The 15,562-nt window shown below is 43.4% G+C and overlaps 2 protein-coding genes across 2 annotated transcripts in view; one reads left to right on the forward strand and one right to left on the reverse strand.

The window, feature by feature from the left end:
• Positions 1-3,478, forward strand: part of LOC109916915 (serine/threonine-protein kinase MRCK alpha-like) — a 323,123-nt gene extending 319,645 nt beyond the window's left edge. The window contains exon 41 of the mRNA XM_048596650.1: positions 1,002-3,478. Within this exon, the coding sequence (XP_048452607.1) occupies positions 1,002-1,133 (132 nt within the window). The 3' untranslated portion in view covers positions 1,134-3,478. The remainder of the gene's footprint in view (positions 1-1,001) is intronic.
• Positions 3,479-14,363: 10,885 nt separating this feature from the next.
• LOC109916917 (atypical kinase COQ8A, mitochondrial-like) overlaps positions 14,364-15,562 on the reverse strand; it is a 63,340-nt gene continuing 62,141 nt past the window's right edge. Inside the window, exon 13 of the mRNA XM_048596651.1 lies at positions 14,364-15,065. Within this exon, the coding sequence (XP_048452608.1) occupies positions 14,766-15,065 (300 nt within the window). The 3' untranslated portion in view covers positions 14,364-14,765. The remainder of the gene's footprint in view (positions 15,066-15,562) is intronic.

Raw genomic sequence — 15,562 nt, forward strand, 5'->3', positions numbered from 1 at the left:
ACACTGGAGCTACAATTCAGGTTCCCACCCCCCTGTTGAATTAGTTTAAACCCTCCCGAAGAGCATTAGCAAATTTCCCCCCCAGGATATTGGTACCCCTCTGGTTCAGGTGTAGACCATCCCGTTTGTAGAGGTCCCACCTACCCCAGAATGAGCCCCAATTATCCAGGTATCTGAATCCCTCCCTCCTTCACCATCCCTGTAGCCACGTGTTCAACTGCTCTCTCTCCCTGTTCCTCGCCTCGCTAGCACGTGGCACGGGTAACAAACCAGAGATAACAACTCTGTTTGTTCTAGCTCTAAGCTTCCACCCTAACTCCTTGAATTTCTGCTTTACGTCCCCATCCCTTTTCCTACCTATGTCGTTGGTGCCTATGTGGACCACGACTTGGGGCTGCTCCCCCTCCCCCTTAAGGATCCCGAAAACACGATCCGAGACATCACGGACCCTGGCACCTGGGAGGCAACACACCAACCGCGAGTCTTCTCGTTCCCACAGAATCTCCTATCTGTCCCCCTAACTATGGAGTCCCCAATGACTAATGCTCTCCTCCTCTCCCCCCTTCCCTTCTGAGCAACAGGGATGCGACCTTAGCTTTCACTGTTGCTAGTTGAGATTTAATAAATAAGATCACCTGTGGTACCAGGAAAGATATGACCACAAACTGCTGGGGTTTTGTCACAAAATCCTACAAACACAGTGATGGCCTTCAGGGTGAGTGGTGGAAGTTGTTATATTTATCAATCTGACTCCTGCCTCTCACTACAGGCTGACTCATCAGAGGAACATTGGATGGATGGAGAGTATTTCCCAGTGACACTCACATTTCGGAGATAACATCTTTTTCTTATTTCGAGCTTTGTTGTCTTGCTGCCATCCAAATAGAAACTTGCTTGTGGGGAAGGGAAAAGGAGCAAATTATAGCAAAGTTACCTCAATGCAAACGGTGACTCTCAACTTGAATAACTGTATCGATCATCCCTTCTGTGTTCTTTTTCAGGATTCTGATTCTCCTAGACACTCCACAGCGTCCAACAGTTCCAACCTGAGCAGCCCACCCAGCCCCATCTCGCCCCACAAGCCACAATCACTCTTGCTGGAAAACACAGAGCACGTCAACTGGGAAACATGAGATTGCTCAGTTCTGGAAAGTAATTCTAACAAATCAGCCCTTACTTCTATCTTGCTGCACCCAGTCCTACTCTGCTGTCCAATCTGTGCCGGGCTATTGCTGCAGATCCGTCAAAAAGACACAAGAAGTTTATGGATTTAGGAGCAAGGCCTAACCTTGTAAATCACACACACATATACACATATCCGTATAGACAGATCATGCAGGAGCTTTTGCCTGCTGACCACTTTATGTTTTCCAGTCTCTCTCTCTCTCATAAAAAGAGGAAAAGCAGATCTCTTTCCTCACACAGCAACATTAGTTGCTCTTTTAGCGTCCTTGTGGGCGTAGCTTCCTCTGATTTTTAAGAAATGGGATCGTGGATATAAGTTGTATAACTAACGTTTAAGATGTTGTTTCTCCTTGCAGTTTTGTAGCCAGGTACTCTCTCAAAGAATAGACAGGATTGGGGGAAGGTGGGATGTGGGTGGTGGAATGCAACCTTGATTTTCTATCACTGCTTCAATCTGTCCCAACAAAGTGCCAGCAGGCATTTCTTTCTCTGTAGTAGTGTGATCAGGCTTCTTTTAATTATTATTTTATTTTGCAATAATATGTGTACATCTGCAAACAAATCACCAAACCTTATTTTGCTAAAAGAAAAACACACGAAAAAGTTCTTTTGTGATATAGAATATATATAAAGTATATAAATATATATATATAAAGTTGTGTATAGTTTTACTTGTTGAAATGGCGACTGAAGGAAAGATTACTTTGTGTGTGGTGTCACAGTCCCTGCTGGTAGATTCTTTATATATAGTTCTTCAGTGTAGTACCCAAAATGCAGCTGAAATTTAAAGTTTAAAAAACTGAAGATGTGGAGGCTGAAATGAAAAGCAATAGGCACTGTACTTCAGTAAATAAAGTACAAATTGTAGATGGATATTGATTTATGTTGCATGTTGCAAAATTAAAAACAACTGTGCACTAGTTTAAGGCTCTGCTGAGTTCAGGGGAGATCTGTTGATCCAGTTTGAATAAAGAATGTCCCTTTTTGTAGTCATTCGAAGGCAGTATTTGATTAAACACCCAGATATTAGAGCAACATTATTTTTGTACTCTACGCACAGCTGACTTGTTGGGGAAGGTGGAATTAACAACTGTATCAGCTCCTTATGTCTGCTTTGCCACATCCCTCCCCAGATATATATGTATTGTTAGGCTGAAAACAAACCCTGGAGTTAGACAGCCTGGAACATTGAATGCTTTGATGGTCAGTTTGCTTTTTTGTAAGTAAACATTTCCTTTGTATATTCCTCGAGCCCATCAGTTCCCGCTTTTGTCAACTTCTCCCTACCTTACTTTCTGCACCAGAGGAGGGGAAGAGACGTAAAATTTACTGAGGAAGCTTGAATATGTTAAAGGATGTTTAATGCACAGCCAAGAGCGTAGACAGGTTTGACAGACAGTAAACATTTAGACGCTGGTCAGAGTTGTTGGGCAGCAGGCGCGGGAGCAATATTTATGATATTGAGGGAAGGGGAAAAAAACTAAGGGGAAAGAAAACTCCCTGCATGAAATGACTGGGTAAAAGCAAGGGAATCTGACTGCTGGCTCACTCCCACACTGTTACTGAAGCTCAGAGTCAATTGTGTAAAATAAAAGGTGCTTTTGTTTTTAAATGAATGGTGTGAAATTTGAGATGAATTTAACATATGATTTTAAAAGTGCAAAAAAAAAGTTCTTCCCTAATAGCAGTCACTGTGTGGAACTTTTGTGTCTATGGCAGAAAGGTGTTTAAATGAGATTAAGGTGGGAAAGGTGGTAGTCTTCCTGCTCAAGTTACCATATGTAGATACAACGAAGGCAACATGACAGCTGTCAAACTCTGACTGTGAATTGTAGACACCATTTGTGCAGAGAATTGTGAGCAAGGGGAGGAAGGAGGCATTTACTAGTTATTGGTGTTCCATGGGGGCTGACCTGCCTTTCACTATAGCAATTTCATATCATTTATTTTCCAGAGTTTTTAAGGTTTCTCCCGCACCACCCTTTTGTAAGATTATTGTACAGTTTTGCATGTCTTAGATGTAATCAGTTTTTTTTTAAATCTTTTGGTTTAGGTTAAAGGCTGACTTCACTAAATTAATTGCTTGGCTTTATCACTCCTTTTTGCCCTTAATGTTTTTAGGGGTTAATTTGTAAGAGGAACTATTGCTGATTGTAGATTCTTTTGCACAAGAATATTTAAGGTGGGCAGTCTGACTATTAAAGACCAGCCACCATTATTTTATGTTGGTGACACACACTAAATATTAACCAAGACTTTGATGTATTTCAATAAAACAGGGAACTGTTCCAAATGTGGCTGTTTTTGGATTGTTATTACTTTTAGGGTAAGCTGTGAAAAAAAAGAGGCAGAGTCCAAGTCAAGCATCTCAGTGCCCTTGTTCCTTTGGGTTGGACTGAGAGAGCGGAAATTTTGGTTTGAATAAAGTAACTGAAAATTCAGATCAGTTTGATATGATTTCAAAGTGTCTCTCATTGCAATGCCTCTCTTGAAGGTACTGACTCCTGCTATCACCTCATTACTTCTGTAGGAGCTGAGCTGTGGGGTTTACAACAAAGACATGTTGTCTGCACAAGGGGATGGGAGATTGTGTGTTTATGTTCTCCCTGGAGATGTATTCCTGTGTGCAGACCAGTCTGTACACGCAGTCACAATGAATCAAGTAAGCCAGAAAACAGCTGACTGTGATCATTTATATGGAGGTGTCGGACTGAGGTGAATAAGGTCAGAAATCACACGACACCAGGTTATAGTCAATGGGTTTATATGAAAGCACATGCTTTTGGAGCGAAGCTCCTTCATTATCCGATCAGATAACGAAGGAGCTACGCTGCAAAAGCTTGTGTTTTCAGATAAACCTGTTGGACTATAACCTGGTGTGGTGTGATTTCTGACCTGTGGTCATTTAATGATAGAATCAGATGCAGATTGTGACAGATTGGCCTGACAATTCTTTACAGTGTTTTACTTCTTAGTCTTGGTTTTGGCCTCACTTTGCAGATAGCATGTGAGTTATAAACATCTCTCTGCTATTTAAGAGTAGATATAATTTGTAAAAGAACTTGAACACCTTTCACAGGACTTTCCGAAACACTTGAAGCACAGGGCACTGGTGGCTAATTACAAACAGCAAGCTTCCATAAACTGCAATGTAATTAAAATCATAGAACAGCACAGGAACAAGCCCTTCGGCCCACCATTTCCAATGTGCCATTCTAAACTAATCCCATCTTGCTGTACATTGTCCATATGCCTCAATTCCCTACCTGTTCATGTGTCTACATATTATTTGATCAGTTAAGGACTGAACACTGTTAGATGAGATGAATAAGATAAGTTATGAGGTGATATTAAGCTTGGTAACTAGTGCAGATTAGAGGTGGAAAGACTGACCAGGATGAAGATAGTGTGTCAAAGAGTTTCAAGTCTCATGTAGCAGAGCAGCAGTTGATAGCTGTCAATACATTACAGGGGACTTCTGAAGTTATGGAACAGTGACTGTAGAGGAGGGACAAATCTAAAGACAGTAGGTGAGGCAAATGCAGAAGATCATTGAGTGTTGAGCTAAACATGAAGTGGGAATTGGTCAGAGTGTGGCAATTTATATCTGGCTTGGGACTGATGAGAACAGCGGCTGTTTTCTGTGGTGGTTGTGGAGTCCTGCCCTGAAATCAGTTTGGAGTATTCTAAACAAGTTCAAATATGCAGCACAAAGCTGCCTTCGGGTGATTGTTTAAAAACCATTATTAAAAATAGACTGACAGCATGCATTTACTGGGTAAAAAAGTGAATAAACCTTCAATTTAAGCAAATCTGCAATTTTAAAATTCTTTTGCTTTGGGTGAGGCTCATGTTCAAGGAATGCATTGAAAGAGCAGCCTGATTAAGAACTGGCTGAAACTGGATCCTCTACCTGACTCAGCTAAGTCCTTTCTGTTATGTGCGTATATAAGTAGCTTAGTACGATTTAGCACTTGAGAGTGCAACTTACATTAGATTGCGTGGAGTTATGCATCTCAAGCAGTTTGGTGGAAAGAGATGCTCGGTTGCTTTTGCATAAACAAAGCAGCTGATTGGTGAGTCGGATTGGTGAGTATTTCTAATCTTTAAATGTAAGGTCTTTAGGTCTCCAGTTTTTATCTCATTCTTAGTTTGTAGTGTGCAAACAAAGAGGAAAATCTGTAGAGAGATTCTTCAATTTTGCAAAAAAAATACGTACTAGAGTTTTTTAAAATTCATCCATGGGATAAGGGTGTCACTGGCTAGGCCAGCATGTATTTCCCATCCCTAATTGCCCAGAGGGCAGTTAAGAGTCAACCACATTGCTGTGGATCTGGAGTCACACATAGGCCAGATCAGGTAAGTGAATTAATTCATAACTTAAATAAAATATGACCAAGATGGCAGGTTAGGTGATGTGTTACAGCTGCAACATGTGGGAGCTGCTGGACACCACAGTGAACACATCTTTACCGAATGTTTTCAGCTTGGAGCAACTTCAGATCTGAGTTGAGAAGCTGGAATCTTAAGCTGCAGACATTATACTGTATCAGGGAAGCGGTAAATAACCTAGACATTTCGATCACAGACCATTTGACCATCTCCTACAGCAAAGATAGGTAGGCAATGGCCTAGTGGTATTATCACTAGTCTATTAATCCAGAAACCCAGCTGATGGTCTGGGAACCCAGGTTCAAATCCCACCACAGCAGATGGTGGAATTGGAATTCAAAAAAATGAGTCTGGAATTAAGAATCTACTGATCATCATGAAATCATTGCCAATTGTCAGAAAAACCCATCTCGTTCACTAATGTCCTTCAGGGGAGGAAATCTGCCATCCTCACCTGGTCTGGCCTACATGTGACTCCAGACCCACAGCAAAGTGGTTGACTCTGAACTGGCCTCTGAAATGGCAGATGTATCAATCACTACAAAGACTCAAAGAAATGACACTGGACAGATCACCAGGCATCGATCTAGGCACCGGAAAAGACAACGGCAGAAACAGCCCTGTCGACCCTGCAAAGTCCTCCTCTATAACATCTGGGGGTTAGGGCCAAAATTAGGAGAGCTGTCTCACAGACTAGTTAAACAACAGCCTGACATAGTCATACTCATAGAATCATACCTCCCGGACACCACCATAATCATCCCTGGATATGTCCTGTCCCAGAAGACGGGGCAGCACAGTGGTATACAGTTGGGAGGGTGCTCCTCTAGGAGTCCTCAACATTGACTCCGAACCTTATGAAGTCTCATGGCTTCAGGTTAAACATGGGCAAGGAAACCGACTAATTACCAATTACCATCCTCCCTCAGCTGATGAATCAGTATTCCTCAATGTTGAACAATACTTAGAGGAACCACTGAGGATGGCAAGGGCACAAAATGTACTCTGGGTGGGGGATTTCAATGTCCATCACCAAGAGTGGCTCGGCAGCAGTACTACTGATCAAGCTGGTCGGGTCCTAAAGGACATAGCTGCTAGACTGGGTCTGCGGCAGGTGGTGAGGGAACCAATAAGAGGGAAAAACATACTTGACCTCATCCTTACTAATCTGCCAGCTGACAGTATCAGTAAGAGTGACCACTGCACAGTCCTTGTGGAGACGAAGTCCCGCCTTCACATTGAGAACAACCTCCATTGTGTGTGTGGCACTATCTCCGTGCTAAATAGGACAGACTTTGCACAGATCTAGCAACTGAAGACTGGGCATTCATGAGACGCTGTGGGCCATCAACAGCAGCAAAATTGTATTCCAACACAATCTGTAACCTCATGGCCCGGCATATCCCCCACTCAACCATTACCATCAAGCCAGGGGATCAACCCTGGTTCAACAGAGAGTGCAGGAGGGCATGCCAGGAGCAACACCAGGCATACCTGAAGATGAGGTATCAACCTGGTGAAGCCGCCAAACAGGACTACTTGCACACCAAACAGCAAAAGCAGCAAGTGATAGACAGAGCTAAGCGATCCCACAAACAACAGATCAGATCTAAGCTCTGCAGTCCTGCCACATCCAGTTGTGAATGGTGATGGACAATTAAACAACTCACTGGAGGAGGAGGCTCCACAAATATCCCCATCCTCAATGATGGAAGGGCCCAACACATTAGTGCAAAAGATAAGGCTGAAGCTTTCGCAGCAATCTTCAGCCAGAGGTGTTGAGTGGATGATCCGTCTCGGTCCCCAGCATTACAGATACCAGTCTTCAGCCAATTCGATTCACTCCACGTGATATCAAGAAATGGCTGGAGACACTGGATACTGCAAAGGCTACGGGCCCTGACAACATTCCAGCAATAGTACTGAAGACATGTGCTCCAGAACTTGCCACTCCCCTAGCCGAGTTGTTCCAGTACAGTTACAACACTGGTATCTACCCAACGTGGAAAATTGCCCAAGTATGTCCTGTACACAAAAAGCAGGACGAATCCAACCCGGCCAATTCCTGCCCCATCAGTCTCCTCTCGATCATTAGTAAAGTGATGGAAGGTGTCACTAACAGTGCTGAGCAGCACCTGCTCAGAAATAACCTGCTCAGTGACACCCAGTTTGGGTTCTGCCAGGGCCACTCAGCTCCTGACCTCATTACAGCCTTGGTTCAAACATGGACAAAAGAGCTAAATTCCAGAAGTGAAGTGAGAGTGACAGCCCTTGATATCAAGGCTGCATTCGATCGAGTGTGGCATCAAGGAGACCTAGCAAAACCGGAATCAATGGGTATTGGGGCAAATGCTCCGCTGGTTGGAGTCATACCTGGCACACAGGAAGATGGTCATGGGAGGTAAGTCATCTCAGCTCCAGGACATCTCTGCAGGAGTTCCTCAGGGTAGTGTCCTAGGCCCACCTTCAGCTGCTTCATCAATGACCTTCCCTCCATCATAAGGTCAGAAGTGGAGATGTTCGCGGATGATTGCACAGTGTTCAGCAACATTGACGACTCTTCAGATACTGAAACAGTTCAGGTTCACATGCAACAAGATCTGGACAATATCCAGGTTTGGGCTGACAAGTGGCAAGTGACATTCGCGTCACACAAATGCCAGGCTATGACCATTACCAGTAAGAGACAATCTAACCACCATCCCTTGACATTCAATGGTGCTACCATCACTGAATCCCCCACTATCAACATCCTGGGGGTTACCATTGACCAGAAACTCAATTGGACTCACCACATGAACACAGTGGCTACAAGAGCAGGCCAGAAGCTAGGAATACTACAGCGAGTAACTCATCTCCTGACTCCTCAAAGCCTGTCCACCATCTACAAGGCACAAGTCAGGAGTGTGATGGAATACTCCCCACTTGCCTGGATGGGTGCAGCCCCAACAACACTCAAGAAGCTCGACACCATCCAGGACAAAGCAGCCGCTTGATTGGCACTACATCCACAAGCATCCACTCCCTCCACCACCAACGCTCAGTAGCAGCAGTGTGTGCTATCTACAGGATGCACTGCAGAAATTCACCAAAGATCCTCAGACAGCACCTTCCAAACCCACGACCGCTTCCATCTAGAAGGACAAGGGCATTAGATACATGGGAACACCACCACCTGCAAGTTCCCCTCCAAGCCGCTCACCATCCTGACTTGGAAATAAATCACTGTTCCTTCACCGTCGCTGGGTCAAAATCCTGGAATTCCCACCCTAATAGCATTGTGGGTCAACCCACAGCAGGAGGACTACCACCTTCTCAAGGGCAACTAGGGATGGGCAAGAAACGGTGGCCAGCCAGCGATGCCCACATCCCACATCGAATAGAAAAAAAACATAGGAGGGTGTAATTATAGATGAGGCAGATAAGGGGCCATAAGAGACAGACCACAAAAAACCTCACTCCCTGCAGTTGTCCCAACAGTTACAAGGTTCCTGCAAGCTGTGTGAGAGTAAGGACAGCAGGGAGAATGAGCAAACTGACCACAGCACCTTGGTACAGTGATCATTGGACTGCTTTCTGTGCCATTATATCTGTCCTTACTCAAGGGCCCCAAAACTATTCAGAGTATTCAGGTTGTGGTCTGGCCAGGGCCTTGTATAGTATTAGTAAAAACCAGCCTACTTTTATACTCAAGAAGACTGACTAACCAATAAAGACAGAGTTGAAATAAAGGGGACATTTTCAGGATGGGAACCTGTAACTAGTGGAAAGCCACAGGGATCAGTGCTGGGTCACAATATATAGTAATGACTTACATGACAGAAGTGAATATACTATAGCCAAGTTTGCAAGTGACAAAATATGTGGAAGTGTCAAGGATGGTATTGAGTGATAAGAGCAGGTTAAATGAGCAGCTGGAATATAATTTGGGAAATGTGAGGTTATGCACTCAGGTGGGAGTCCACAGGAGCTGAATATTATTTAAATGGAAAAAGATTGCAGGAAGCTGCAGTACCAAAGGATTGGGGGGGGGGGGGGGGGGGGGCAGGGGTGGGGTGCTGCTGCATTAATCCCAAAAAGCTAGCATCAAAGGTAATAGAGAAGGTAAATGGAATTGAGTATAAAAGTTGGGAGCTGAACCTATACAGATTGCACCTCAAATATTGTGAGCAGTTTTAGTTGCCCTATCCAAGGGAAAATATACTGACGTTAGAGTCAGTCCAGAGAAGGTTCGTGGGATTGATTCTGGGTATGGAGGGATTTCCTTAACAAGCAGAAGTTAAGTAGGTTCAGCATATACTCATTGAAATTCATAAGAATGAGAGGCAGCTTTATTGAAATGTAAAATGATTCATAGAGGGTTTGACAGAGATGTGGAAAGGTTGTTTCCCCTTGTGAGAGTGTCCAGGACCAGAAGGCATCATCTCAGAAATAAGGACCCAATTAAGACAGTGAAAAGGAGAAATCCCTTCTTCAGAAAACAAGTACCTAACTTTGGCTGAGGTGTTTTGCTTCACTGGTTCTTACAGTTTGACGGTTAAGGCACAAATGAACCAGCTGATTGTCTTTCCATAAATTCAAGTACTGCCTAATTTGCATGTTTCTAAGCCCTGGTAACTGTTAGCTCTGCAAAATCCAAGTTGTTGTGCCAACCACACAAGGACAAAAGAGTTAACGCAATCACCGGACCCGAAACGTTAACTCTGATTATTTTCTTCACGTGCCAGACCTGCTGAGCTTTTCCAGCAACTTCAGTTTTTGTTCCTGATTGACAGCATCCGCAGCTATTTCGGTTTTTATTGAGTAATAAGATCGCATGGTCAGGAAGTTGAGATCACATTCAGAGTAAGCCGAAGTGAGTATATAGTTCAGGGAATTTGGAGGCAGCATGGGAATTCAGAGCAGAGAGGAAGAGGTGCCTTTTTCTTGCCTTGCTTTTTTTGGGCTTAGACAGTGGAGTAGCAAAGGCAGGAGTTTCTGGAAGTAATTCAGGAGACACAGCAGAAATTTATAAAAGGTTTATTTTAAAAACAAGATAAATTGAAACCCAGGATCACCCCGCACAAAAGAGTGACATCACAGGTAAACGGTAAGGTCATTGGTTGGTGATTGTCAAATTATTAGCTATGTATTATAGGTCACTTCCAGTAAATAGGGGAAATATTTACAGGTTACAAACTAAAAGAGCAGTAGGAAGTTCAAGTCCCAAAGGTTGTGTTGCTTGCCTGTGTCTGGGTTCAGGATATCTCATCTGGCCTACAGAGGAACTTGGAGTGGAAGGGAAAAGATCCAGTTGTCATGGTCCACGTGGGTATCAACTGAAAAGGTAAAGAGGAAAGAGGTTCTGCTGAGGGAATATGAGCTGCTATGGGCTAAATTAAAAAGTAGAACCAGAATGGTAAACGTGTGGCACAAAGTTTGATGTGGGAGAAACAGGTTCAAATTCATGGGGCATTGGCACCAGAACTGGGGAAAGAGGCAGCTGTTCCAATGGGACAGACTCCACCTGAATCATACTGGACTGGAGTCCTGGTGAATCACAACTAGGCGGTGGATAGGGTTTTAAATTAAATAGCAGGGAGGGGCATGGAAAATTAAGAAAGAAGTTAAAGGGGGGGGCAGGGGAAGGTGGAAGAGAGGTGGTGGTGTTTTGGCAGAGATTATTAAAGTTTCCAGAACAAGTAAAAGGGCAGAGAGCATGGAAAAGGTCAGGAATTCAATTCCAGGCACAGCAGATAAGGGGATAGCTATGAGAAGGGGGGCAGTCAATGCAGGACTGAGGATGTTGTACTTAAATGCACACAGTGTACAAAACAAGGTAAATGAGCTTGTAGCACAGATTGAAATTAGCAGGTACGATGTGGGTATTACAGAGATGTGCTGTAAGGGGATCAGGGCTGCGAACTAAATAACTACATGTCCTGTTGAAAGCATAGGCAGATGTGCAGAGCAGGCAAAGTTGCCTTGTTAGTAAGAAATGAAATTAAATCCATAGCAAGAAGTGGTATAAAGTTGAAAGGCGTAGAATCTGTGCATAGAGATGAGGACCTGCAAGATTAATAAAAGACCCTGATAGGAGTTATGCACAGGCCTCCTCGCAATAGTCAGGATGTGTAGCACGTATATGGAATGAACTGCCAGCGGAAGTGGTAGATGCAGGTAAAGTTACAACATTTAAAAGACATTTAAACACATACATGCGTAGGAATGCTTTCGAGGGATCTGGGCCAAACACAGGCAAATGGGACTAGCTTAGTTTGGGAAACTTGGTCAGCATAGATGAGTTGCACGGAAGGGTCTGCTTCCATGATGTATGACTCTATAAATCACAAGATAGAAAAGGCATGTAAGAAAGGCATTATTACGATAATCACAGGGGACTTCAAATATGCAGGTGGACTGCGAAAATCAGGTTGGTAGCAGATCTCAAGAAAAGGATCTTGAAACGTCTACAAGATGGTTTTTGGAGTAGCTGGTGGTAGAGCCCACTAGGGAACAAGCAACTCTGGATTTGGTGATGTATAATGAGGCAGACTTGATTAGGGAGGTGAAGGTAAAGGAACCCCTGGGGGACAGTAATGATAATATGATAGAATTCATACTGCAGGTGGAGAAGGTGAAACAGGAATCTGATGTAATGGTATTATAATTGAGTAAAAGTAACTACAAAGACATGAGGGAGGAGCTGGCCAAAGCTGATTGGAAGGGAAGACAGTGGAGTAGCAAAGGCAGGAGTTTCTGGAAGTAATTCAGGAGACACAGCAGAAATTTGTCCCAAGGAAGAAACAACATACTAAGGGGAAGATGATGCAACTATAGCTGACAGGATGTCAAGGACAGCATAAAAGCAAAGGGTATGGAAGGTCTGAGTTATAAAGGAAGGCTGGATAGGCTGGGACTTTTTTCACTGGAGCGTAGGAGGTTAAGCGGAGACCTTATATAAGTTTATAAAATAATGAGGGGTATAGATAGAGTTAATGGTACTCATCTTTTCTCTAGGATGGGGATTTCAAGACTCGGGGTCACATTTTTAAAGTGAGATTTTAAAAAGACATGAGCGGCAAATTTTCTTTACACGGAGGGTGGTTTGTGTATGGAAGAACTACCTGAGGAAGTGGTGGATGTGGGTACAGTTATAGTGTTTAAAAAAATTTGGATAAGTACATGAATAGGAAAGGTTTGAAGGGATATGGACCAGGAGCAGGCCGGTGGGACTAATTTAGTTTAGGATTATGTTCAGCGTGGACTGATTGGACCACAAAGGGTCTGTTTCCATACCTTATGACTGTAGCTTTCCACTAATCTTCACCATATTGTATGCTTTTTATAGAGTCCAAAGGATTGGAAAGCCTTTAAAAACCAACAGGGGATAACTAAAAAAAGTAATAAGGGGGAGGCGAAGATTAAATGAGGGTAAGCTAGCAAGTAATATAAAAAGAAGATTGGAAGAGTTATTTTTAGGTATGTAAAAGATGAGAGAGGCAAGAGTGCTGAAAAATGAGGCTGGAGTAGTAGTAACAAGAAACAAAGAAATGGTGGAGGACCTGAATAGGAACTTTGCAGCAGTTTTCACACTGCAAGAGACCAGCAGCATACCAAAACATCAGGAAATTCAGGGGGAAGAGTTACATATAGTGGCCATCACTGAGAAGGTGCTGGGGAAGCTGAAAGGCCTGAAGGTGGATAAGTATCCCGAACCACATGGATTACACCCCAGAGGTCTGAAGGAAATGGCTGAGAAGATTGTGGAGACATTGGTGGTGATCTTCCAGGACTGGCTGGAGTCAGAAGAAAACTATAAGCTGGATAGCCTGACCTTGGACAGGCTAGGAGCATGGGCAAACAAGTGGTAGATGGAATACACTATGGGAAAATGTGAGGTTATGCACTTTGATAGTAGGAATAGAGAAGTAAACCATCTTCTAAGTGGTGAAAGGCTTCAGAAATCTGAAGCACAAAGGGACTTGGGAATCCTAGTTCAGGATTCTCAGGAAAATACAACGTTAGCATTCATTTCAAGACGGCTAGAATACAAGGGCAGAGATGTACTGCTGAGGCTGTATAAGGCTCTGGTCAGACTGTATTTGGAATTTGAGGTAGTTTTGGGCCCAGTAACTAAGGGAGGACATGCTGATGTTGGAGGGGGTTCAGTCAAGGTACAGAGAATTATCCCAGAGAAGGGCTCGGCATATGAGGAGCAGTTGAGGACTCTGGGTCTATACTTGATGATGGATAAGGGACGATCTTATTGAAATGTATAGAAAACTGAGAGGCGGAGATGTTTCAACTAGTAGCAGAGACAAGCTCTCTAGGGCGTAGCCTCAGAGTGAAGCACCAATCCTTTAGAACTGAGATGAGGAATTTCTTCAGAGGATGGTGAATCTTTGTGACCCACTGCCCCAGAAGGCAGTGGAGGCCTTCAGGTGTCTTTAAGACAGAAACAGACAGGTTTGGGGATCAAAGGTATTGGGTAGGAGAATGGGGTTGAGAAACATATCAACCATGATCAAATGGCAGAGCAGATTCAAGGGGCTGAATGGCCTAATTATGCTCCTTGTCATTTGGTCTAATTTACTTCCACAACTAAGCTCAATTCCTGCATTCTAAAAGATGGATTATCAGGGCTTAGGAGTTTGCAGATAGCACAGTTGTTGTAGTTTGGACAGTTCTGGTGTTGCAGGGAACCCTTTCTACATGTTACTTATTGTAAACCTCAGAATGTTAACAATCTAATATAGAACATCAGAAACATTCATCATATACAACACAGACCCAGAGGCCACTAATCACAAACATGATTTCTTTAATTGAATCAGCATGATAGGTATACAAAAAAAATTGATGATTTCTAAAGTAATTCAACTGTTCATCATTTCCTCACTAATCACTTCAGTATGTATGATACAAATTCAATTAATTAATACAGTTAAATGTTCCCTGCTTAGGAGCAGTGGAAACTTTCCCCAAACATAATTCCTCTTTTGCTGTTAAGGAACACACACTTGCTTGTTTAGTGCAATCCTGTGTTCAGTGGAATTTTCCTGTTTTGAAAAAAAATTGTCTCTGCAATTCCCTTTAAGAAAAGGAAACACAGTAAGGTGTTTTGCTCAGGAGCTTCTTCCATTCCCTGTTGCTCTTCACCTCCAACCCGACCCTAATCCTGCTACAGGCAGGCAGGCCGTTTTGTTTTAAGGGGGGGTGCCTCCTTGCTTGGCCTTTCTGCTCCAGTACTTCTGGTAGGCATCCTCAAACAAATGCTTGCAGGCAATCTTTGCGTTGAGCTTGCTGCAGATAAGGAAGGAACCAGCCATCTTGCGGTGGAGAGAGTAGGTCTCCTCAGGAGGAGGAACTAGTCTATGCTGCAGCATGATGGGGATCAGACTATGGATCCGCTTGGTGGTATTCTGATGTCCAAAGTCAAAGGGCTCTGTTGATGAAAAAGCTTCGCCAAGGATCATCACTGCATTCACATGGGCATCTTGCATAACCTCAAATAAAAAAAGATGAATAATTTCTTAAACAGATCCTTTGCAGCCTTAATCCTAACAATCTGATTAATTGCACATAAAAGTCTTCATGGTGCAGCTGTCATTTTAATGATTATTTTGAATCACAGAATCAGTGCATCACATTAGGCAGCCATTTGGCCTGTCACATCTATTGCTGGCTCTCTGAAGAAGCATTTCATCTCCTGTTACTGCCTCCTCCCCACAGTTTTACACATTCTTCCTTTTCAGATGATAAACCAGTTTCCCCTTGAAATGGCCAGACTAAACCCGCCCCATACCACTGTCAGGCAGCGCATGACCAGATCCTAACTCACTGCATGTAAACATTTATCTTCCTGACTCCATTGCTTCTTTTACTGGTCACTTTAAATCTGAGCTCTAACTTTTTGATCTTTCCACTAATGGGAACTGCTGGAAAAGCTCAGCAGGTCTGGCAGCAGCTGTGAAGGAAAAAACAGAGTTAACGTTTCGGGTTC

The sequence above is a fragment of the Rhincodon typus genome, chromosome 5 (genome assembly GCF_021869965.1).
Source record: "Rhincodon typus isolate 14 chromosome 5, sRhiTyp1.1, whole genome shotgun sequence".
Classification (NCBI taxonomy): domain Eukaryota; kingdom Metazoa; phylum Chordata; class Chondrichthyes; order Orectolobiformes; family Rhincodontidae; genus Rhincodon; species Rhincodon typus.